The sequence below is a fragment of the Chinchilla lanigera genome, unplaced genomic scaffold (assembly GCF_000276665.1).
Source record: "Chinchilla lanigera isolate Chin_1 unplaced genomic scaffold, ChiLan1.0 scaffold00050, whole genome shotgun sequence".
NCBI lineage: Eukaryota > Metazoa > Chordata > Mammalia > Rodentia > Chinchillidae > Chinchilla > Chinchilla lanigera.
In genome coordinates, this window is record NW_004955451.1 from 234,843 (window position 1) to 261,027 (window position 26,185).

Here is a 26,185-nt window from a genome sequence, read left to right on the forward strand (position 1 = left end):
GTACCAGGAACCGAACTCACGACCTTGAGCTTGCCAGGCAGGCGCTTTGCCGCTGAGCTAAATCCCCAGCCCCTTAGGCTTATAGGGTTCTATACAGTGAACATTTTTGTGGGTGATATCTTTATTTTTAGATATTCTCTCTAGGTACATTATTATATATGGAACTACTACTGGGTCAGAAAATATATACTGAGTTCTTGTTATAACCTGAACAGATTTAAGCTGTTTTCCTAAAGTTTTTATAGTTATATTTAGTAAGTATATACATTTAAGTGTTGTTTATCCTTTTTTTCCAGTTTTTTTTTTAGGACTGTACATATTTGCGATACATAATGATCACATTCCTCCTGGGGAGGTGGCACATGCACATAGCACATCTTAGTTCTTTGTTTGCACTCCTTCCCCCTGCATCCTCCCTTTATCTCTTGATCCCCTTCCTTTTTGCAAAAGACATGTCTCCCTTTTCCTATTATCTATCTTTTATTTTGCTTTGTATTTATAATTTGAGTTTCTCATGTAAGAGAATATGTTGGATTTATTTCACTTAACATTATGGTCTCAAGGAGCACACATTTTTCTACAGATGACTCAGTTTATCCTTCTTTATGGCAGAGTAATACTCCATTATGTATGAATACCACATTTTCTTTATCTGTTCATCTGTTGATGGACATATAAGCCACTTTCGAGATTTAGCAATCACGAATTGTGTTGCTGCAAACATGGGCATGCATGTATCACTATAATATGATCCCTTTAACTCTTTCTGGAAGACACGAAGCTGGGTCAAATACAATTTCTATTTTCAGTTTTTTGAGGCATCTCCATTCTCATGTTTCCATAGTGGTTTCACGAGTTTGCATTTCTACCAGTGCGAAGGGTTCCTTTTTCCTCATAGCCTTGCCAGCATTTGTTATTCATTTTCTTGAGGAGAGCCATCCTTTCTGGAGTAAGATAGAATCTCAGTGTTTCAATTTTCATTTCTCTCATTTTAACCTGTTTTGCATGCTTTGGATGGAACAGGGAAACACCAGACCCAAGTTTCCAGGAAGAGTTTTCTGGTCTCCTGCTCTTAAACATGCTGCGATCGGCAATAGAAGCCTCCAAGGACAAAGACAAGGTAGACTCACAAGAAAACCTCGCGTTTCTGGTTTAGATACCTAGGGGCCACAGTTGCAGCATAGCTGATAGTTCAGAGTGGTATAATATTCCTTAAAGTGGTCCCCAAAGAGTCCTCTTGTTCAGAGGGGATAGAGTCGACTGGTAACGTGGCCCACTCCATACTTTCACATTTTCTTTACTATCTCCTGTTTCATGAAAAATATCAGTGCCCTTTGTAATATTACACAATATATTCATGTTTGTTACAATATTAGTGTGATATTTAAATATATGTAAATATACATAACTGTATAAAATATACACATATAAATAAATATATAAAAATATGTGTGTGTATAACTGACAAGTTAGAAAAATGTAATAACCCTGGGTTTGACTATTTTCATAATAAATTTTAAAAGCATAAGCTAGGCCTTTAGGTCATGTGTACATAGGTTCAAGTCCTGGCCTGCCCTGCCTGTACTTTTAAAACTTATTGTGCAAGTTAACCAGACCTCACCTTGCAGAGTTCTGAGGTCTTGCATCCTTAAAGTGGGGTCCACGTTGCATTAGCTGTCTTGCTTTGAGAAATCTAGGATTTCCTGGGCTTTTTAAAATGGAAATTATACTTTCTCAAAGCTCTACAGCAAAATAAATTTCTGAAGCTTTTATATGTTGTTCTAGGTAAAAAGCAATGCAGTCCGGGCCCTTGGAAATTTGCTTCATTTTCTGCAACCGTCTCATATAGAAAAACCTAGATTTGCTGAAATAATTGAAGAGTCTATCCAGGCCCTAATTTCTACTGTTCTAATCGAGGCTGCAATGAAAGTTCGATGGAATGCATGCTATGCAATGGGAAATGTGTTTAAAAATCCTGCCCTTCCACTCGGTAAGATTGTTTCCCCCTCCTCCTTGGTAGAGAACCTCTTCGGGAGGCACACACCAGTCGACACTGTTGTCAAAGATGTTTGTCGTGTTTTTTTGTCACGTGATTACAAAACAATGGAAATATACTGGAAACCCAAGTTTAGGGGATTGGTGAAGTCAATCATTGTATGTATATATCCAGTGGGATATTTTATTGCCTTTTAAAATTACATTGGCAACTTTTTTAATAATCTGAGGAACTATTTTTTGTTAACCACTTACCAGTCCAATTGTTTAAATACAGGAGGACCAAAACTTGCATTTTTTTTTGTTAATGTTTACAACAGGAAATACAAAAATGACAATTTATCAAATTTATTCAATATAAGAATTGACTGGTTGAAATGACACCTGCACAAGCAACACTCAGGGTAAACTGATCAGTGGTTAAGCAAACTGAAGCAGGATATTAAATTGTGTCTGCATTACAGTTTCAGTAGATGAGATAGACAAAGAGAAAAGAAATGGGCCCAGTTGTTTCCAGGGGTTGCCTCTGGATAGAATGATGAGTAGGGTTTTTTCCTTTCATTTCTAAATTGTCCACAAGGGGCATATGTTGTTTAAATGATCCCGGAAAAACAGGAAGACACTGGAATGAGAGACAGAGAGTACAGATTTGAAATCCCATGAGCTCTCAACACAGAAGTGGAGAGGGCATCTGTCTCTGTCGTGTCATCATGGCAGGACGCGTGCCTTGATAATATCCTCGGGCCAGTGGTAGCTTAGGGATGTGGATGACAGCCTGCTGAGCCCTGCACGGTTAATACCGGCATTTGACTTATACGCCTGCCTCTGCCAAGGCTTGGAGCCTCAGCAGGGCGTGTGCCTGAGACAGGAAAGCTGTTGTAGGCCCGGAGCACAGGCACCAAGTGAGGGCATCAGGCTCTGCTCTCGTTATTGCCCAGAGGCACAGGCAGAGCAGCCAGGCGGAGCTGCTGGAGAAAGACTTGTGGCTTTTTCCACTGAGGAGGCGGAGTGCCGAGGGATCACATAACAAAAGGGAAAAGGAGACTGACAGAGGAGGAACAGCATAAGATTCAAGAGCCTCGAACACTGGCCTCTTGTAGATGGCAATAGCATCCATTTAGAAAGGGCCTGTTCACCTGTCTTCAAAGGCACAAAGAAGGGAGGAAGGGCTTGGAGAGGGAGAGAAGCTGCATTCCACTCGGTGCCGTCCTGGAGAATAAGGACACCTCAGAACAGAGGGTGGCGGTAGCTCTGGGGAGGAGGAAATTAAGCTGATTTGCTGCAGCCTATAGGAACGGGAAAAGAAATCTGATCGTCTTATTCTTGAAATTAGAAGTTTTGTATTTCTTTGCAATGAAATGCATGACTTGCTGTGGTGAGAGCAATGTCTGCATGCTAGTCTGGGTGAGGAAATACCTTTTAGCTAGCATGAACAGCTGCTGCCTGTATTTGTGTAGGTGTATACTACTCACCAGTGTCCAGGGGTGGGGGCGGCTGCAGTTCACTCTGTCCATGCACCTCCCACCAAGCCTTCCCTTTTGGACAGAGTCCTCTCAGAAAAAAGCCTTTTTCTGAGTCACCAAGGTCCTGTATTGGGTAGCAGAGGCCCTTAGCAAGCTGCAGGCTGGTCTAGGGAAAAGGGGGCAGTGTTGAGCCACTTACCTGGGATCCTCAGGTTAGTCACTCACTGCCCTGAGCTGAAGGATTACTATGGGAATGGAACGAACAGATAAAACAGCTGCCTTACCCCTAGTGTGCATGCTTCCCCCAAATCCCTCTCCTGCACACCCGTCTTCCAAGCCTCCATTAGTTTCTGTGGCTGGATTCTTTCTAGGCACAGCGCCGTGGACCTCCCAGGCCTACAACGCCCTAACACTGGTTGTGACATCATGCAAAAACTTCAAAGTGCGCATCAGATCGGCCACGGCCCTTTCCGTCCCAGGCAAGAGAGAGCAGTACGGATCCGTAGAGCAGTATGCTCAGATCTGGAACTCGCTGGTCATCGCCTTACAGAAGAGCGAAGACACCACAGACTTTCTGGAATTCAAATACTGCGCCAGCCTCCGGACCCAGATCTGCCAGGCATTGATTCACCTTTTGAGCTTGGCCAGTGCCTCAGATTTGCCCTGCATCAAAGAAACCCTTGAACTGAACGGGGATATGATCCGGTCCTATATCCTACAATACTTAAAATCAGGAGAAGAGGGAGAGGACTCTGGAGCTGGCCACAGCCCGCAGGAGAGAGACCAGATGGTTAAAGTGGCCCTGGAGCACATACACAGTGTTCAGGAACTGGCTGGGGACACAGCCAAAAAGGCCATCGTGGGCTTTTTAGAAGATACCCTGGCCATTTATTTTGATTCTTCTGATCACAAGTAGCACTCCTAGGATCCTCAAACCAGTGACTATTCCTGTATACTTTTCAGATGTCAAATATGACAGTAGGAAGACCCAAGCACGAGCGTAGGGTATGTGAGGGTTAATCTTGGAAACAGGAGCAGTCTGCCCGTTATTTATTTAGAATGGGTTAGCAGCTCTTTCAGCTCTGTTCAAAGGGCTCAGCCCCTGTGGAGAACGGCTTTCCTGCCATGGCCACGGGCAGAGGTGGTAGAACCTCTGCCGTGGGCAGCCTGGAGCCCGAGAATCAGGATGCGGGGTGGGATCCGCAGACTGGGAGGTTCTGCGGAATGCTTAGTGTTGGAAAATAAATAAATGAATAAAAAAGTAAAAGACTATAAGAATTACAGTTTCTAACTGGGAGTGTAATTTAGGCTTCATTATAATGGTAATAACTAAGACTGATTGGCTGCTTTTTATGTGCCAGGTATTCCAGATCATTGCCTAGATGCTTTGTCCTTATGGAGTTAAAACTTGTACTTCCCCGTTATAGGCAAGAATATACATTATATATTGTTTGTTTATTGAGACAGAGTCTTGCTATGTAGTTCAGGGTAGCCTTGAACTCGCTGCCTTTGTAGCCCAGGCTGGCCTTAAACTTGTGGCGATCTTCCTGCCCCAACCTCTTGAGTGCTGGGATTACAGAAACGCACGACCATACCTGGCTTGTAGCATTTATTACTTTTTTCAACTACCCTTTTGATTTGTTTGGGTGTTTTGTTTTGTTCTATTCAGTTTTGTTTGTGCATTCTTAAACCTAGGAGATGCTGAAGTACATTCCCAGCTCCTTTTACTTTATATTGAGACATGATCTTACTAACTTGGTTGGGCTGGTCTTGAACACAGCTGTCCTCCTGCCTCAGCTCCTAAGTGGCTGGGATTCCAGGGCATGCCAACGTGCTGGCCTTCCTTTCTTATGCCACCACACCCGGCTGTTTTTTGTATTCTTTTTTTAGGTACATGTTTGCAGCACATGAAGTTTCATTCATCTTGAGGAGTAGATACATGGATGTAATAGTTTCTTTAGTTTTCTTAATCCCCGCCCACTTCCCGTCCTGCTCCCTCCCTCTTCCTCTAAATACCCTTTCCCCATTTTCATTCTTGTTGTTGTTATTTAATCTTAGTCTGTTTTTTGTATTCGTGATGATAGCCATTCTGACTAGGCTAAAGATACTGAGTATTTTTTCATATACTTATTGGCCATTGATACTTTTAAGAAATATCTTCAATTCACTTGCCAGTTTATTGACTTGTGCTATTTGGGGAGTTTGTGCTTGTGTGTTTTGGGGAGGGCATTACATTTTTTGAGTGCTTTATATTTAGATACTAACCCTCTATGAGAAGAGTAGCTGGCCAAGATTTTCTCCCACTCTGTAAGCCGTCTCTTCACTCTATAGATTCTTTCCTTTTGCTCTTTGAAAGCTTTTTAACTTGATGTAGTACCATTTGCTCATTCTTGCTGTTCCTTCCTCTGTTATTAAAGTCCTATTCAGGAAGTCTTTGCCTGTGCCTATGACTTCAAATGTTTCTCCTTTTTTTCCCTAGCATTTTCAGAGTTTCAGGTCATATTCCTAAGTTTTCAAAATTAATTTTTCTACAAGGTGACAGGGACCTAGTTTCAATTTTTTATAGTATACGGGTACTTAGTTTTCTTGACACCATCTGTTGAAGAGGCAGTATTTTCTCCCAGCATACATTTTTGGTGCCTTTATCAAGAATAAGATGGGGCTGGGGATATAGCTCAGCAGTACAAGTGCCTGCCTGGCAAGAGCAAGGTCCTGAGTTTGATTCCCAGTTTAAAAAAAAAAAAAAGAATAAGATGGCTGTAGTGCATGAGCTTTTTTTTTTTTGGTTTTTTTTTTTTTGGTTTTTCTCCGGTACCGGGAACCTAACTCACGACCTTGCGCTTGCCAGGCAGGCGCTTTTGCCGCTGAGCTAAATCCCCAGCCCCAGTGCATGAGCTTATTCTGTGTCTTCTGTTCCATTTGTCTGTGTGTCTGTTTTTGTGCTGGTACCATGTTGTTTTTGTTATTATGGCTTTGTAGTATATTTTGAAATCGAGTATTGTGATGCCTGCAACATCAATCCACAAACATGTATATGTCTCAACTCCACACGAAGAATGTAAACAGTATGTACTGCAAACATGTACCCAAAAAATAGGAAGGGGATCAAGAGATGGATGAAGAGAGGAAGGATGGGAGAGAAAGGAGACGGAAAAAGGAACTAAGATGTATTATGTACATGTACCTACTCCACACAAGGAATGTTAATATTATGTACTACAAACATGTACTGATGAAGAAAATGGTCGGAAAAAAAGGAAGAAAACACATTCATAGACACACTAAAAATAACAAAACTGAGCCAAAATAAACCTCTCCTTAAAAAAAAATACAAGTGGAAGCAGCAGTTTATCTTGAATACCTTAATGGTACAGTACAAGTAAATTATAGCAGTGTGGCAGAACGGCCAACAGATGGAGACAGAGAACACAAAGTCCTTCTGTAAGAAGGTTGAGCCCTACTTTTTCTCCTGGGCATCAGATTGCTCTCAAGGGAAACACCGGGTCAGCCCTAACTGCATGTTGAGATCACGTGGGGGAGCTACAATAACTGATCTGTCCCCACAGAACCTGAATTCTGTGACCTGAGGGATGGTCTTCCCATTGGAAATTTCAGAAGCTGCACAAGTGATTGCAATACCAGCACAGTTAGACCTGCCGCTGGCATATGCAACAAAGGGGTCTGAGCTGATGAGTTGCAGAACCATCTGGGGAATTTGTGGAAAACAGAAGCCCAAACTGTTGGAGTCTTCATTCTCTTGATATCTAGTTTGTTAGGCAGTAGTGTAAAGTTGAGAATCGAACATATAAAGTACTAAATCAGATAGTATCCCACAAAGTGCTAATGTATCAGAGTAACTGGACATCAGATGTTTAGGGAGCTGTGTGGGGTTGGTGCTGGGGTTGAACTCAGCCTTGCACACATTAGGCAGGTGCTGTACTACTGAGCCAGGTACCCTTAGACCCTAAGATAATTTTACAGGAGAAAAATTTTCATTGAGAGGACACTAACCAGCAAGTCAGGGGTCTCCTTTCCACAGAAACACAGGTCACACCTGTGTCAGGCATCCACAGAGGTTTAAGATTGAATGTGATTTCATGGCCTCGTGTCAGGGAAGAGTAGGAAGGCTCGGCACCACCTTCCTTTTCTTTGACCAAAGTGCTTAAATTATTTTAATATTAGAGCCATGGTAGAACATTTGTCTAAATAACGTGTATTGTTTTTTCATATTATAAAAGCAACGTGTTCATTGTGGAACATTTAAAAAATACAAAGTAAGAAATGTATGTAAGTAAAAATTACTTGGTAGCATCCTGAGATAATCAGTATTACCATTTTGATATGTTTTGCTACAGACATTTTTATAGTGTACACGTGTGTGAGAGTATATACTATACACACAGACAACATGAATGTCCCCAATCCCATGTATTTTGTGGGGGTTGGGGGAAGTACTGCGGATTGAACCCAGGGACTTGGCACTGAGCTACATCCCCGACCCTTTTTTTTTATTTTGAGACAGGGTCTTGCAAAGTCACTAAATTGCCTGGGCTGGCCTCAGATTTGGGATCCTCCTGCGTTAGCTTCTCAAAATGCTGGGATTTCAGGCATAAGCCACTAGGCCCAGGCTATTGTACGGGATTAAGCTACAAAACTGTGGTCATATGCTGTGTACTTTTTGTAGTCTGCTTTTTTAATAGTAAGTTGTGCGCATTGACAATTCTAAAATGTGGCATTAAGGACTAGATACTAGTCAGCTGCGCCCTTACACAGTAATTGAACCAATTCTCTATTGTTGGACATTGTTTTCCAATCTTGGGATGATTTACGTGTAACTCCTTAACAGACAGCGAATCTTTTGATGTGTGGTGGGAGGCAGAGAGGTGGCTTTCTGACTGAGCACTCGGCCAATTATCTGTGCACCGCTGATCTGCCAGTCCATCCACCCTCCCCCATGATGTGGCAGCCCTCCTTGCTCATTTACTGCAGCCCCGTGTTCCCGCAGGTCTTGGACTCCTCACCCTGCCGCCCTCCTATTCCCATACTCGTCCCAAATTTTTTAAATTTTATAACAATGGCCAGATAACCAACCGGGTATGTCTTCCTTGGCTCCTGGACTGCATAAGGCTTAACACTTTTAGCTTGGGACTGTCAGCAGCAGCTAATTATTACCGAACATTTACTAGTGACTTTTAAAATAGGCACTTCCTATTCAAGAGGAGAAAGATGTTTTGAAGATTGTGGAGCGCACTCTTCTTTATTAACTCCAGTTGTTCTTAGAACACCCAATACTACAACAGTGTGTTGTGATCGGCTGTTTACCTGGCCGCCTTCCTGCCAGACAGTGAGTCAGTTCTTCCTGTCCTCTCCACCTTTCCTCACTCCACTCAGCCCCACCCAGCCGGGCGCAGAGCAGGCTCTGAGCAAGGGTCTGTTGATGAATTAGGAAGGTATCAATATCCCCTTGTACAGGTGAGCAAACTGAGGCCTCGACAGGAAAAATGACTAGCTCCGAAGATAGTGCCTTTCAAGGGCAGGGCAGGAATTGAGGATTCCTTGGAGAACCACTCTTTGTTCGGCGCTATTCCCTGCACAGCTCTGCTACCATGTGTGTGCAGAGGCCGGATACAGGAGAAATCAGAAGACAAAGAGTGGTTATTTTCAAGTTTGTTGGAGTCACCGTGTTTGACTCTGGTCTTTCCTGCATATGGTTTTCCTGGTCATTCAGGAGCCGAGAAGAAAACTTTCACACAGCGTTGCTTTCAGCTGGAGCAATGCATTAGGGATAAAAGCAGCCTCCAGGATCAACCAACCCAAGCACCCACACCTCACAGGAAACCAAGGCCCCCTACAGTCACACTCATGGTAGAAGAGAGGAGCCCTTTACGGTACTCTTCTGATTCACAGGAAGCAAGGTTCTATCGGCATGGGCTGAGCAGCAGTAAGGAGCCAGTGGTTTAATGCTCATAGAGACCTCCAGCACCAGCAGCTGACTGCAGCCTGCAACAGCTCCAAGACAGTGAAGCCCCTGTGGGGAGTGGAGAGAGAGGACTAGGCAGGTGGGCCGTGGTGTGCTCCGTACCCACTGTTCATATGCTATACGCTTCATACCTTGCAAGGACAAGACAACAAGGGAACTGTTCCCTGAGCCTGGAGATTTATGCTGAAAGAATGGTCAAGGGGTCTTCCGCCCCACTTGGGCCCTTAAAGATGGGTTCCTATGATGTATCTCTGGAAGGCTTGCCCCACCCCAGTCCCCTACACTGCCAACACCTGCTGGCACCAGGGACCAGGGATGGAGAGGCCTAACACCCCAGGCCTGAGACTCCAGAGGTAGTTAGGTGTCTCCGGGGTGTGGAAACATACTCAGAACTCAGGGTCCCAGTGAAGGGTAGCGAGTGAGGCCTGCTGCTGCCCCCAGGCACAATCAGAGCTCTGATGACGGTTGGGGTGAGATTGCCCCCCTGGTCCCGGCTCCTATGCAGGCCAGTCAGTCACTCCATCATGGCGTCATCCTTAGTCACCCCAAAACACACACCCAAAAGGAAAAAGACATCTACTGAGTAGCAGACAACTACAGGCTTCACACATACAAAGACGAATATCACAGGCTCCGGCTGAGAGTTGCTCCTAAACTGGAAGCCTGCAAGTGCTGTGAGCGTGCTGCGGCCGCACTGTAGTCAGGGACTAAGCAAAGGCTGGCTCAAGGCTGAGCCGCTGGGGAGGACTTGCTAGAGGAGGACCAAAGCTGGGCAGAGGCCCTTCGGGAGGAGGGATGGAGTGGGTGTGGCTGAGCATTCACGCTCCAGAAGTGCACGTGGCTCAGCACAGGGTGGATGGGGGTCACAAATGCGTGAGCTGGCTGGGAGCTCGGCTTGCATCATGGAGGTGATTCTAGAAGAGCCTGGCACCACCGCCAGGTTTGCCATACAGAAAGCACTCAAGGGCTGGGGATATAGCTCAGCGGCACAAGCGCCTGCCTGGCAAGCTCAAGGTCCCGAGTTCGATTCCCTGTGCAAAAAAAAAAAAAAAAAACAGAAAGCACTCAAGTGGCAGGTGAAGCGTGGAGGGAGGAAAGAGGGGCAGTGTTCTCACCCACGGCCACACACCATGCAAAGTCCTGGCAGCTGGGACCCACCTGCAGAGGCTTCTGGCATCGGGCTGGGGTGCAGCCTGGGTGCTGGGAAGGTGAAAGTGCCTTCCCAGGGACTGATGTGCAGCTGACAGTGACTTGCTGGAGAGGGGCCTCATAGGAGGCCCTGCAGCCAATGAGAGAACCGGCCCCTGGTCCTTGGCAGAATTCGGACCCCCAGGGAAAGGGAGGAGAAACAGCCGGCAGGTCGTTAAAAGCTTACACAGAGTTACCTCGTGCCCAGCAGCACCCCGGGTGGCAGCCGAGAGAAAGGACAGCACAGCTGTTCAGCCATAAGCTGGGAACAACCTGAATGAATGGATAAACAAAATGCTGCCGATTTATTCAATGGAATATTATTTAGCTGTAGAAATAATGAAACACAAATACAGTCTACAACAGGGGTGATCCTTGAAAACATTGTGCTAAGCGAAAGAAGCCTGTCCAAATATTGCAGAACTTCCTCTACACAAAATGTCCAGAACAGGCAAACCCACAGAGTCAGAAATCAGATTGGCACTTGCCAGAGACTGGAGGAATCAGGCTGGAGTGGGGGTGGAGGGGTAAGGTGATGTCTACAAAGTGCAGGGCTTCTTTTTGGGGTGGTACAAATATTCTAAAATGGACTGTGGTGATTGATGGTCGCATAACTGAATAAACCAAAAATCATTTAATTGTGCACTTTAAGTGTACAGATTGTATGTATGTGAGTTGTATCCCTTTAATAAAGAAGCTAAAAAGGGAAAAGACTTGAGCTTGGTCCTCGGATTGGGTTTTGATAATTAGGTGTCAGACAAGTGATGGTTTCATGAATCAGTTAGAAAATATAGGTTAAGAGGATCAGCTTAAAAAAAAAAAAAAGAGGATCAGCTTGTAGACAGTACAATACTGATGTATGCATTCATTCTGCAAAGAGTTTTTGAGCATTGGACAGGGAGAAATATCAGTGAACAAGACAGCAAATCCCTTCCCTGTGGGTCTTATACTCTAGTGGGAGAAGAAAATAACACAGAAAATGAATGAGACTGATTCATGCCATGGAGAAACACGGAACACTGGATAAGGACTGTGTTTACCTGCAGCACGCAGTCAGGAAGGCCTCCCTGGGAAGGTGACCCCTGAGCAGAGACTTGCAGAAGGTGAGGGGTGAACATGAGGATTCCAGGGAAGGAACATTCCAGGCAGGTGCACGTAGGGCACAAGGGGTGGGTTGAGGCACAGAAGGAGGCGGAGCACCCAGAGGGTGAGAGGAGAAGGACCTGAGAGACCAAGGGCATAAGAAGTGGGGGCTCAGCAGGTGAGAGAGGACACCCTGAGGAGGGGGGACACCAGGGCCGTGGGAAGTCTGTGAGCAGAGTAGCTCCATGACCAGGCTGACCTGCACAGGGCTCTCTCTAGGTCAGGGTGTCTCAGCCAACACACTAACACATTTGTTTTGTTTTGTTTTGTTTTCCGGTACCGGTGATCGAACTCACGACCTTGCTCTTGCTGGGCAGGCGCTGTGCCACTGAGCTAAATCCCCAGCCCCCACACTAACACATTTTTAAAATTGTGTATTAGTACACGTTTGCTGTACATAATGATTACATCCGTTGCAGGGAGTTGGTACGTGTATACAGCACACCTTAATTCTTTATGTCTCCCCTTGACCTCCCTTCTGTACCCTTCCCACCATCTCTAGTTCCCCTTCCCAGTTGCAAAAATCTATCTCCCTATTTTGTATTAGCCCTTTTATTTTGCTCTTTAAATTACTTATAGTTTGGATTTTTCATATAAGAGAAATCATGTGATATGTAAGCTTATGTGTCTGACTTATTTTACTTAACATTACGCATCCATTTCTATGGGACGTTTAACAGCGTCTTTGACATCTACCTGTGAGATTCCAGTAAGCATCCCTCTGCCCTCTCTATGACAACCCCAAATACCTCCATGCACTGCCACATGGTCTGCTGGGGTGAAAACACCCATGATTGAGAACCACTGAGCCTGCAGAGTGTGGTATATCTTGAGCAGCCTGACAAGTAAGGCCTGCTCAGCCTCGCTATCCCCACTTGAAGAGGTCATTGGAATGAATATCATGGGAGAAATACTCAGAGGGTCTACTCAATTTAATGTAATGATTTGAGCTAGGATTAGGCTAAAGGCACCAGAGGAAATACGTAAGAGGAGTAGCACGAGTTTCTGACCCCACCCCACAAACACAGACACCTCTGATTAAGGCAGCGCAACAGGGGAGGTTGGGAATGCTCCACGGCTGGGGAAAAAGGAGAACAAATATCCAGGAGGAAATCCACTGCTCAAGACTCTTCTTGACCATCTTCTATAGGCTGGACAGTTTGTGCTCACATGGTCTCATTTAATCTTTGAAAAACAATAAAACTGTGATGTAAATATTACCCTTTGCCCTACTTTTTTTTTACAAATTAGGAAACAGAGACTCCAAAAAGTCTGAATAATATACTCTAGGTCACTCTTTCAGTGACAAAGTTGGCATTTGAACACAAGTTGATGGCTTCTAGAAGCTTCTAGGAGGTGTGGCTTGGACTCGGCTATGAAGACTTCAATAGGCAGGTGAAGTGGAGTAGAGAAACATAGCAGGACAGGTGGCTTCTTGGGCAAAGATGAGTTGAGGCATGAGACCCTGGGATTTGGCCAGGGTTATTTCTTGGAGCACAGAGCTTATTGAGTGGAGAGTTGTTCATCAGGACAGAGCTCAGGAAAGCCAGAGATGGAAGGATTGAAGGATTGAAATGGAAGGATTTTGACCGTGTGTTGAGCCACTGTACATTTTTCTGTTGCCACTGAGTAGATACATAATGAGAACTTTGACTTAAGGCGAGAGGTTAAGGGTCAATTTACCTCAAGGATATCTAGCCCGGAAGTTGGAGGACCTTCTATTTCCCGTCTTGTCTGCGAGGCACAAACACACTTCTCCAGGTTGGCGAAGATGCCCAAGAATAGTTACCTGGTGTCAATAAATTTATCCTCTGAGGTGACCAAAGCTGCAGTAAAATCTGGAGATCACTTAGGGATCGTTTTCACCAAAATATATACATTCACTGATGATAATGACAAGATAAAATCATATCCCAGAAACCATCTGAGTATGACCATGAAGGTTCTCCTTCATGTCAAACGATGCATTTATAAAAAGCCAGAAAACAAATCTAGAAAAACTCTAAGGAAGTTATACCTTTAATTTTATCTGAATTTTGACAGTGAGGCCTGAGGTGCTTATCACACAGTTCCTGAGGATCTGCAGAGAAGTGGCAGCTGTCTGTGTCCCCAGATACAGGAGGTGAATTCTGTTCCCTCACAAACCAGCTGAGTCCATGACAAAGCAACTCCTGCAGTCCTGCAGATTCATCCCCACTGCCTTCCACTGCTCATCCTCAGCACCTGGTTTCCTCATTTCCTTGGGTTATTGGTCCTGCCTCAGTTTCCACTGTAGCCCAGACTCCCTGATCAACACCCTCAGGGTGGGATTCTCTCCAAACTCTGATCTTGATTTTATATTTGCCCTATATTTTCAGGTGCTTGGACAAGAGGCACCCAACAGTCTGAGGCTTCCACCCAGGTCCCACAGAGGATAGTGCAGGACAGTGGTACAGAGCACAGGCTCAAGGTTAGGTGGCTCTGGGTTCAAATCATGAACCCACAAATTACTAGCTATGAAGTACATATTATTCTTCTGTGCAATTTTGGTCCACATAACCGAACCTTAGTTTCTCTATTTGTAAAATAAAAGGACAGAATTTCTTTTACTAAGATGGTTGTCGGAAGTGATTCTCCAAGTATGTTCTTTGGAGCATCAGCTCCATAAGATAGAAAAAAGTTTTGTTGTAAAGTGAGTTTGACAAACACTGAACATCACAAGCCCATCTTGGGGATTCTCAAACAACATTAGACTAGGCAAGCTCTAAGAAACCTGTGAAGGTATGAGGGATGTAGCTCAGATGTAGCTCAATGATATTGTGTTTGGCTTGCGTGCACAAGGCTCTGGGTTTGATCCCCAGCACTGCAAGATAACCACACACTTGTGAAATAATTGGTTTAATTTTGATTAACACAAACTTTTCCAAACAACAAAATCCATTTTGCAAGAAACCCACTAGCACCCTGCTGAGCAAACCTCTCTGTAATTCACTGTAAGGAAAGCTGCTGGGGGCGGGGCTAAGCGAAATGCCAGACGCGGTGCACGTGGCGTAGCTCCTGCCGATGCGCAGTGGACATCAGCAAGTGCGAGCTCCTTTTGCATTTTCCCCCTAAAGTCAGGAATGTTTATTCAAACCTTTCCTGCTTCAGCTGTTGTAAAGCATTTTAGGCTATTGTGACAAGTATTTTCACAGAAAACTTTTATCAAGCCCTTTTCATGAAAGGAAACTCACATAAAATGAATTTAATGATACCCATCCTGATAAAGCTGCACCATGAGCACACGTGTGCCTAGATAGTAAACGTTCACTCATGGATCTGGGGAAAGAGATCTGGAGTCAGACCTGCACCAGCAGGAGCTGGGGACATTGAGTAATGGGCTTAGTCGCAGAGCCTGAAATTTTCCCAATAACAATGCTTCCTGCACAGACAAACTAAAATGTGTCCTATTACACAGGTTCAGAGTTGAGTACTTTCTGATCCTCTCCTTTTGAAAATAAATTTGGCAATATGTACCCTAAAAGCCTTCAAATCTTTCTATCTATGAATACCATTTCTCGTCAGGTGCAGTGGTGTACACATGTAATCCCAGCACTCTGAGAGGCTGAGGCAGGAAGACTGTAAAATTAAACCCAGCCTACACAACTTAGTAACTTAGCCAGACCATTTCAAAATTTAAAAGTAGCTGTGTGAAGGTCCCAGTTTTAAAAAAAGTATGTGTACATTTATTATATTATGTATACGCATAAAGACATTTATCACATGGATACAGTAAACAAAACTGGAATCAACAGTTGGGAAATAGTTAAATGTCCAGTAGTTTTGGAATGGTTAAATCTATTAAAGGTCTTCTCTACATTAAATATCTTATGGCCATTTAGAATAGTGTTTATAGAGGTTTTTTGGTTGCTTGTTTTGTTTTTTGTTTTTTTTTGTCCTTTTTTTTGTTTTTTTTGAGACAGGGTCTCGCTATGCAGTTCAGGCTGGACTTGAGCTCACTTTGTAGCCCAGGCTGGTCTTGAACTCCCAATGATCCTCCTGCCTCAGCCTCCTGAGTACTGAGATTACAGATGTGTGCCATCACAGTCAGCTGTTTTTAGAGTTTTGAACAATGTAGAACATGCTTATATGATAATGTTAAGGTATGGAAACAGGCTATAAAAATATACATTATAAAAATAGCTATGTTAATATACATAGAGAAAAAAACTTACCAACGTCTTAGGGTGCTTATTTCTCACTGCTGAGACCAGGAGTGATTTATTATTCTAATCTACATATTTCTCCTTTAATTCTATGTATTTTTCTGTGAATCCGAGATTTATCCAATAGTGATCAGGATGGGAGGCTGAGGCAAGAAGATTGCAGATTCCAGACCAACCTGGGCAATTTAATGAGACCCTGTCTCAAAAATTTTTAAAAAGGTGTCAGGGCTGGGGATAGAGCTCAATGCTCCCAGGGTTTGGTCCCCACCACTGTCCCCTCTTCAAAAGCAAGAAATGGTGATCAGGAAAAAAACAATCATTTATTTAAGGGAACACTGAGTTGAGTAATCCCAAAGTCTCAGAACCCAGTAGATCTAAACCCAAACAGTGCCAGCTCGTGTTGAACATGCCACCTACCAGTGTCCAGACCCCAGGAACCATCTGTCCTACATTGTCAGATCTGTGTAAAACCTTTAATACTTTTATTAATACTTTTATCATATCAATTCAACTTTTTTATTTGAATATGCGTATTTTAAGAGAATTTTTTTAACTACTCTAAATAAAAAAATCTTAAAACAAGAAAAATGTAATAAAACAATAGTATAAAGTTCTAGACTGTTAAAGCTTCTGAGCTTGAGCCCTATTTTCTCTCTGCTGAATAAAAACCAGGTCCCCAGAGAGAGCCTTCAGAGACAAAGGAACAGATTAGAAGGGCTCAAGAGGTATTAAAATGCCCTCCCCTAGCGACAGATCCCTTAAGAATTCAGGAAGATTGAACATGACTTCCCCACTAGAGACACTGATTGATTGGTTGATTGATTGATTAATAGATTGATTGTACTGAGAACTGAACCAGGGCCTTCAGCACTGAGCTATCTCCCCAACTCTTTTCTATTATTTTATTTTGAGACAGGGTTTCACAAAGTCGCTACATGGTCCAGGCTGGGCTCAAACTTGCAATCTTCCTGCTTTGGCCCCCCAGAATGCCTGGATTACAGGGCGTGCCCGGCTTTGATTTGCTCTTAGTGACTTGTCCATCTGCCACCCAAACCATCTAGAGGGCCATGCCCAGGGAGAAGTGTCACTCAGTCTTTTTAGCCCACGTGGGTCATTTGTCCAGGCAGTTTTAAACTCAAAGACAGACATTTCTACCATCAGTGCGTTTCCATTCCTCTTACAGTTCCAAAGGTCTATCCTTACTCAAGACTTTGGTGTTGGAATGCAGTATCTTTAATGTCTTCATCATTTATTTGCAAAGCACATTTCTGAGTCTATAAAACCATAAGCTTGCCGGGGCTGTGCCGATTCTGAGTCTGAAACAGGCCAGGCAAATTAGGGAGGGAAAAAAACATGCCACAGGTGCAGAAAAACAACGGACACCAGATAAAAGCTTAGTGAAATGAAATTCACCCATTATCCAGATGAAGACACTAAGGTCTAAAAGGAGGAACAGCGGGAAAGACAGCGGCAAAATTGGGTTAAAACCCAAATCTAACTCCCAGTCTGTTGCCTTCTTTCCGATACTCCCATTTGAAGTTTGCTCAGAGCCAAAGTGGAGAGTTGGCTCTTAGTGTGAGAGCTCTGCCTGCTCCAGAATCCTTTCTAGCTGCAGGATCAGAAACCAACATCAGAGACCCACAAAGAAGACGCAGATCTTCCTGCAAGCATTTCTCTTTCAGGTCCTTTAAGCAGCAGTGACCTGGCTTCTCTCCCTCTTCATTGACACCCAGCAGTTGCTGCTGCAGGAAGAATCACGGGCCCACCCATGAATGGCAGAAGAAGGAGGAATCTCATCGCATTCATTCAACCAATGTTTTGGAGACTAGTCCCCAAGGTTCCGGGTCCAGCCCCCTCACTTTCCAGAAGAGACTGTGTCCCACAGTGGAAGCATGACATGCTTTGGATCATCCAGCTAATAAGTGGCTTTTAGAAGATTTTGAAATAAAGTTCGCTTTTAAATCCCCTGATCATTTCTCTCACTCACTTCCTCAACACTCCACTCACCTTTCATCACTCTGCTTAAGGCTGATTCTCCTCTTACTTAGCACCTGACCCCCTTGTAGCTGAGCAAGGTTTTCAAACAAAGCACAACCCTGTTGGCTGCCCTCACTTGAAATCGCAACCTCCAATCTCAAGTGGCCTGCCCTTTCAATCATACTATATGTTCCTTATGAATCCATAGTGGGGCCGGGCTTGGTGGTGCATGGCTATAATCCCAGCACTGCGGAGGCTGAGGCAGGAGGATCACTGGGAGTTTGAGGCCAGCCTTGGCTACCTAGTGAGTACAAGGCCAAGCTAAACTATACAGCGAGTCTCAAACCAAACCAAAACAAAATGCATATTGGCATATTGCACTCAATAGCTACTGAATGAATGGACTGAATAAATGAGTTTTTAAACTTAAGGTCATATTATGCTATAGTTCTGCTTGTCCAACTTTAAATAGGTCCTAAAACGAATTTTGAAAGCAGATTGAATGTCCCTTCAGGCTGAAATGGCAGTGTCGTTTGTGTTCAGGAGCTGTGTTCACGATGTTGGCCTGAGCTGCTTCAGGTGGCAGGCCGAGGAGGTTCTTAGTCGATTAAACCTGTTTAAGCCAGTGCTCAACCTGGGAGCCTTAGGACTTTCCTGCCCCAGGAAGGAGCCTTTTCGTACAAGTCTAGGGGTCGGTCCAAAGCTCAGGAACTGTGACTCTGCGTATAAAGCCTTTTGATAGCGTTACTTGCATAAGTAAACAGTTGGCCTCCTATTTTGCGAAAGGATCTGTTTGTTTTCAAGGCTGCTCCGTGGTCTGGGAGCCCACGGGGATGCTAGAAAACAGACCACTCCTCTGCTGATAGGGTTTTGAAACAGCCAGGGCCGTTCGGACCCTTGAGCCACAGGAAAGAACTGCACTGAAACTGAGATATACGCCACACCACCTCCCCCTCCTGGCGTTGGAGCCCGCTGGTTCCCTGCCTCCTCACTTACTAAGAATCTGGCCCTTTTTCCTCTCACGGACCGGACCATGCCAGCCATACGCATTCCTTGTTTTTCATTGATGTCAGCAGTGGTAATGATTAAGTGGCAACTCTCCACCCCATTCAAATGGCTCGCTTTCCCCTTATCCCCATTGGGAACTTCAGCACAGCGCGTCTTCCAACATCTCTCCCAGAGCTTGTCTCTGGTGCACATCAGGTGAAACGGTAGAAAGGAAACTCTTTTGATCTGACCCATTCTATTATCACCCTTCCCTTACTGGGTCAGGATGTCTGTCAGCCTCCTCCTCCCCTGGTTGTGGCTACCTTGGCAGAACCCACAAGAGTATCTCATTACCGAGTGGTACTGTGTGACACTGAAGGTACAAGGGAAGCAGAAGCCCGTGTGCGTATAAACATGGGTCAAGGTATGCATTCAGATGGGAACACTTTATGTATGTAAATTATAACCAGTTAGAAAAAATTTTTTTAATGAAGAGGAGTTCTGGACCATGTTCTGACTGTTGTAGGATTTAGGGGTGGAGGAAAAGAATGCTATTGCCCACTTCAAGATCCTTATGATTTGGGTTGCCTTTGCCAAGAACACCAAAACAGTCAATAATCACCAACTGTTTCCCCTCAGAAAGGAACACTACACCATAAGGCACCCCTAAGGCACCCCACCCCTACTCTTGCCTTCAAATTCTCAGTCCCTGCAAGAGATTTCAAAAAGAAAAGCCCAGGAAATTCCAAGCATGAATGCCTCCCCAGATAAGACAAAAATGGAAGAAAACCAAACCTTTAAAAGTAAGCATTTTGATCTTCATGCAAACATGGAGTTAATCTCAGGACAGCTAAGCACAATTACACAGATGAATTCATTGTGCGGAGTGGTCATTGAGCGTAGAGAATGTGAGCGATGGTTCAGAGTCCAAGCTCAGTAGGGGTCAGACCTGAATCTGCTGAGCTGAGCACATGGAAACCTCCGTGTGCATTCAGCCTTGACCGCTCTCTTTAATTTATTTCAGAGCTGCTCACTGGGGTGGCTTTAGGAAATGCAAATCAAGTGTCCATCACAGTGCTGCAGACCTGCACGGTTTTGATGTGTGCTAAACCAAAAATATAAATAAAAATCTTTGGGTCCCTTTTGATGTGTGGTAAAGTTGTTCTTCAGGTCGTGGGATGCTTTTTTTTAATCCTTTACCTTTCTGAGCAGCTTTTATTCACCCAGAGAGGTCGCATAGTAGAGAGGCTCAAGTAGAAGTCAGGGATGATGGCAGCCAGGTGTTGGCTGCTGCTTTAACTCAGACTCTCCTGGAGTCCTGGGCTGCCTGCTGTCTTGACTCTGGACCTGCGCAGTTGTACTCTGAGGAGGCCGCATGGATGCTGTGGTCCAGCTCTCTAGTTCGGAGACTCTACCTCAGTAGTCTGAAATACCCCCTTCACCTTCAGGGTTTTATTGTAAAGAAATGGAAAATAGTATCACAGTGTAAAATGCTCATGATGCAACAGCCTGATTGACCTACCCAACCTGCAGACTCAGAGACGCGGTCAGAAATACCTCAAGTTATTGTTTGACCTGTACCTGTTCCAATCAAAAGAAGATTATGAGCTCATCAAGGATCATGGGCCATGGATGAAGTGTGAAAGTCAGCATCACAGAAGAACTGTGTTATGGAGAGGCTTCTCTCCATGCTTATAACCATCAAATATTTGCACTGAAAGAGTCCTAGGAAGGCATGTGATCCCAGGAAGGTTCTGCAACTTGCCCCAAGTCACCCAGACAGCAGAGAGGAAACTAGGAACCAAAATGTAGGTTTCCTCACTCCCACTCTGATTGGGGCTGCTGCCTATGTTCTCCAGAGTCAGAAAAGTTCACCCTTTGAATTTGTCTTTTGATTTTCACCCATCCCTAGCAGCAGTGGGAATGTCAACTATTGTGTTTTACTGGGAGACCTCACTGCAATTCACTAGTGAAGCAAGTATCAGTGGACACTCACAGTTGCCTCGCTGTTAGGCAGCTTCACAGAAGAAAGGACTTGAGACTGTCCCTACCTGGTCACCAGATGCAGAGTAGCCAGGAGATAAGAAAAGAAGAAGCTGGGACTCAGATTCTTGGGGACAGTTCCCAGCAGGAAGCAGCCCCAGAGGAGAGGTCTGGGATGACTTTATTTTTGTTTTGTGGCGCTGGGGCTGGAACCAGGGCCTTCCGTATGCTAGGGAAGCATTACACCACTGAGCCATACCTACTCAGCCCTATGCTGATTTTGGGTCCTGGCTTGCAGTGGAGTTTAGGCTTATGGAAGATGGGTTGTCTTGGAGTAAAACACAAACAAACCTAGATGTGGCCCCAGAACAAGCCGCAACCTTACAGCTTAGGAAGGGAATTCCTATTTCCAACTTGTCCACATGCTTGAGCCACCAACACATTTGTTTCCTAAAGTCACGTTGAAGGTTCACACCTCTATGTCAAATGCATTTGAGCTGAGGAATGGTCTCCATGTCCTCTATAGAGAGAGACAATGGGAACTGAGTCTAAGGGAAGCTAGCATGGCACTGTAGAAAAGGATAGAACCAGAAGAACCATATTTTGCTGCTTTGTAGCTGTGTGATTTTGGATAAGAAATTTGTTCCCTCTGTCAGCCTCTCTGTGAGCTGTGGAGAATGATAAGTCCTGAAAGCATGTAAGAATATGGTAGCACCCTTCCTCTCCCCCTTTCCTTAATAGGATCTGTGCTGAGAGAAGCTACCATTTGCTGAGCAACGACTAGGTGCCAGACACCCATGAATTCATCTCAACCTCAGCAATGAAAATGTGTCTGCAGAGGTTAGACCTGGAAAGCTATGGTATCCAGCCAGCTGTGGTGGGGCATGGCTATCATCCCAGCAAGCCAGGAGGCTGAAGCAGGAGCAAATTCGAGCCCAGCCTGGACAACTGAGTGACTTATTGAGAGCCTGTCTCAAAATAAAAAATGAAAAGGTCTGGGGATGTAGTTCAGTGCAAAGATCCTGGGTTCAGTCCCCATTATTGAGAGGGAAAGAAAGAAGAAAAAGAGAGACATAAAGAGACAGAGAGAGAGAAGGAAGGAAGGAAGCAAGGAAGGAAAGAGAGGAAGAAAGAGAAGACAAAAGAAAAAAAGAATCTGAGCGACAATGACACTTTGATCCCAACCCTCTCACACTGCAAATCAACTATTAATATTCACCCTTGGAACAACGATACAGCACGTGTCTCACTTACATATTCACCAGTGTCTGCAAGATTAACTTCCGTCTTCCTCCTCTCCCATCCCCAGTACGCACTCTCTTCCCAGTGTCATCTCCAGGAGATGAGACTATCCTAATACCTCTTAGCTAGGGAAGCAACTTCCCATGTCTGCAAGGGCCCTGCTGGGCTGGTTGAGCCACCAGATCTTCTGGCCCAGGACAGCCCCTCTCACCAACATTGTACCGCATTCATCTGCTCATCTCAGAGCATCTCACCGTGGACACTGGTGGCCCCACTTGGGGTGGAGGAGGCGCCAGCACAAGTTTTATGTGCAAGAGAAAGCACCTCTCGGGTGTCAGCCTGGCCCCACCACTTACTGAACAACCTTGGCCAATCCACTTTGTGTCTCCGAGCCTCAGTTTCCCCACAGTAGACGAAAAGGTCTGGAAGAGGGGCCTCTCGAGGGCCACTCCCGCTCCAAGCCCCTGACTTGGCAAGTGTGTGATGAAAGTTGTCTTCCACCAGAAAATGCTTCTTTTTCTAGCTCCCAAATGTAACAAAGCCTCCTCTACTCTTTCCAGGTACACTATTTTGGGCTTTCTTTTAAAAGATCTTGTTGTACCAGATTTTTGAGACCCACTGCCACTCATAGCCTCAGATTGTCCCAGTGTCAGTGTCTAAACACAAATCAGATCAGAAAGCATCCCTGTGCCTCATCTGAACCCATTCTCTGCTTTGAACCTGATGCCAAGTCTGGGGCTTATCAGCCGGAGCGTGTGTGAATTACCACATGAAAGAACTCTCTTGGACTACCTTTAAAAGAATCACTGTTTCAATTTAGATAAGGAAAACACCCAGTCCTTTGGAAAATACATATAAATTCCTCTAAATGTTCTAATAGATTTATGCCCAGAGAAGATATAACCATGTCCTTATGGGATAAAGAAGTCTTCCAGCTGTGAGCAGAACATTCTGCTCAAAAGACCGTAGCAGGGCCACCACAGAAGGTTGTCCAAGTTGTTCACTGCACAAGAGTGCTTGGCTGATGAGATCAGGCTGGAGGGCATAAATAGAGACTTAAATCTGGCCTATACTCCATTGGCCAACTCGTGTCAAGTTCTGTCTGTTTGAATGGAGGCCCACATCTTTGGAATTCAGCAAAGGCAGTGTGTGTATTAGCAGGCTGTCTCCAGCATGGGGACATGGGCCTTTCTTTCCTTGGTTTATAAGCACCATTTCCCAGATCAGGTAGCAAGAAAGCGGAAGTGAAGGCTGAAAGGTGGGGCAGGTGTGAGAAGCTCACAATGGAAACCATCTTGGGGGTCTCGAGGCCTCACACCCCCAGCGCCTCCCTGCTGAGCATGGTTCTGATAAAAGCTCCCGTGAGAACCCTCCCTGCTCCCCCTCATCTAGGCTCAGCTCAGCCTTCCTAGCCCAGCCTGCACCCGAGTGCTGGGGACAGGCTGTCTGGGCACCTGCATTCTCCTTTTTAATCCTTTGTCATGAGTCCTGTGGGAAATCCGGTGCACCTCTGCGCTGTAAACTGCGAGGACAGAGCGGCTGGGTTCTACCCCTGTACCTCCAGCCCCAGCACCATGGGGCACAAGCAGGAACATGAGTGAGTAAAAATGGTGCGAAGCTGGGCATAGAAGGCACGGGCCTGGGATCCCAGCACTCGGGGAGGCTGAGCCAGGAAGAATGCAAATTTAAACCCAGGCTTAGAAACTTAGTGAGACCGTGTCTCAAAATAAAAATAAATAAGTGCTGGGGATATAACGCTGCAAAGGTCCCGTGTCCAATCCCCAAGACTGAAAAAAAAGTGCAAACTGAAGGCAGTGGGCCTCCCGCTCTGCTTCCCTCCTTGCTGAGCCTGAGACGCTCTCTGGGCACAGTGACACGCAGTCACCGTGACCTAAGCCCGGTGCACAGAGCCAGAGGACACAGACCAGGAAAGCCATACCCATCCCTGGCCTCGAGTCCAAAGCACATGAGCCAGGCCTGGGGTTTGTATTGTTCGCTGGGGCCCCCAGGTGACACCAGTTTGCCAATCAGAATCAGAACCTGCAGACACTGTTGCGATGGGTATGCGGAGACACGGGTCCCGTGTGCAGGCATGGAGAGCTTGCGGCGGAAATAATGCTTCAGCCTGGCCTTGGTGGCTGACAAAAGTGACAAATGTGCAGAAAGAAGAGAAGGGCATCTGGGTGAAGGGCACCACGAACAAAGAGAGGGAGGATGCTGTGCGGGGGACAAGGATGGGGGCGGGCAGTGGGGCCAAAGCCGAGTGACTGGAATCAGGCTCCTGATGGCAAATCAAGTATAATCCCCCAGCCCTCAGTGGGGTTACCAGTTCCTTGCAGGGAGGAAGACCATATTTCAGCAACATCTAGAAGAGGTTCTCTGCACCTGAACTTTCGTGGAGGTCTCCTTGCTATTTTCAGTTTCATTTACCGTCTCACCCTCGAGGATGGAGCCCGGGGCCTCGCACACGCTGGGCAAGCCCTCTACCACAGAGCTGCACCCCAGCCCCTCTCTCCTCTTCTCTCTCTGGTTAGACTTCGGCCTCACGGAAAGGCTTCTGGGGCCAGTGCCTGGGGTGATACTGCCAGGAGCTTCCTTGCTAAGTCGGCCAGACTTAGGAATTCCAACCCTTCCTGGCTGGACACGCAGGAATGCTGAGCTAGGAGAGGGGCAACAGCCACTCTCAGCACCCACGGCCACACATCCCCAATGTGGCACGAAAGAGTCGTTTTGTTCAGCGCAAAAGCAACGGCTCAAGTGTAAAGTCAGGCCCCAAGAGGGCCCGCACACTATGTCTCACTCAGTTCCATGTTTAGGGGGCTGAGAGGGCTGTGACAGAGGATGAGGGAGGGAATGTATGTGGGCTAGGAGGGCAGATCATCAAAGACCTATGACTAGGGCTGAAGGAATGCCCTCTCCCCCTGGCTCTCCCATCCCTCCTTCCACAGCTTTTTATTACCTCCCCTCTCTCCCCGCCTCCCCGTCTCCTCCGGTCCCACACAGTTGGCCCACAGGCCTCAGCTGAGTTAACAGCTTCCTCTTAACTGGCCTTTTCTAACAGGCCTGGCTGTTGCCCTGACAGGTTTTCTAAGACAAACAAATACGCTGGGGAGAGAAAGGGAGAGTCCCCAACACATGCCCAATCTTTGGACCAGGTGGCCTCTAGGGAAATAATGTGGATGTCAAGTTCCCAGCCTGTGCACCAAGCTGCACACGCAGGTGCCTTTTGAGCAGTGCCCTGTGCCACAGTTCAGTGCCACCCCGCCGAGGCCTGAACTATCTTGTCTACTGTCCAGTTATAAATTAATTTCTTGGCATCAGTGATTAACTTATTCAAGCTGCAGGAGCTGCTGAACCAAAACAGCCGCTTGGGGTGAAAGAGGCTCCAGTGTGGTATGATGTGTGGATCTGCCTGTGACCCTCATCACTCTGGTCCTTGTGCTGTGTCAGCAGGGATGCGGGGATGACCAGGCCAGGGCATTGTCCCCTGGAATGTTCACCGAGTCCCTCTAGGTGGAAGCCACATTGCCAAGGCCTAGGGCTTGTTTTCTTTTTTCTGCCAGGAGAGTTTTTGAGAATGAGATCAGGATGGAGCCTATGCTCTGGGGCAAATATCACCTGAGTGCAACAGCCTGCACTGATATGGAATTGGGGGGGGGTCTAAACTTTGGAATTCTCTCTGCATTGAGGGGAGTTATGGGTTCTCTCTTAGCACATAAACTTCACAGCGGGAAGAAGCCTTGAACATGTCTAATGTTGACTTTCTGCTTCTACAAAGGCCACAAAGGAGGGATTGACTTGTTCAGCAGCACCCTGTAGGCCAGTGAGGAGAAAAGGAAGGGATGTCAAGTCATGTGTATATGTCAGATAAAGACTTATTTCTTCAGCATCAGGACCTCAGGCAACATAAAGCTGTCTCTGGTGAAAAAAGAGCCAAGAATCCTTTCATACTTTCCTACCATTGGAAGAGTTCAAAAGTAAGGTTTCTAGGATTTTTTGTCATTAGGGAGTCAAACCCATAGCCCCAACATGCCAAGCAAATG

General features: G+C 45.7%; 1 protein-coding gene across 1 annotated transcript in view; it reads left to right on the forward strand.

The window, feature by feature from the left end:
- The window catches only part of Heatr6 (HEAT repeat containing 6), a 34,621-nt gene extending 29,891 nt beyond the window's left edge, over positions 1–4,730 (forward strand). Inside the window, exons 18-20 of the mRNA XM_005393906.2 lie at positions 1,024–1,120; positions 1,786–1,990; positions 3,830–4,730. Coding sequence (XP_005393963.2) covers positions 1,024–1,120; positions 1,786–1,990; positions 3,830–4,374 — 847 coding nt within the window. The 3' untranslated portion in view covers positions 4,375–4,730. The remainder of the gene's footprint in view (positions 1–1,023; positions 1,121–1,785; positions 1,991–3,829) is intronic.
- Positions 4,731–26,185: the final 21,455 nt, after the last annotated feature.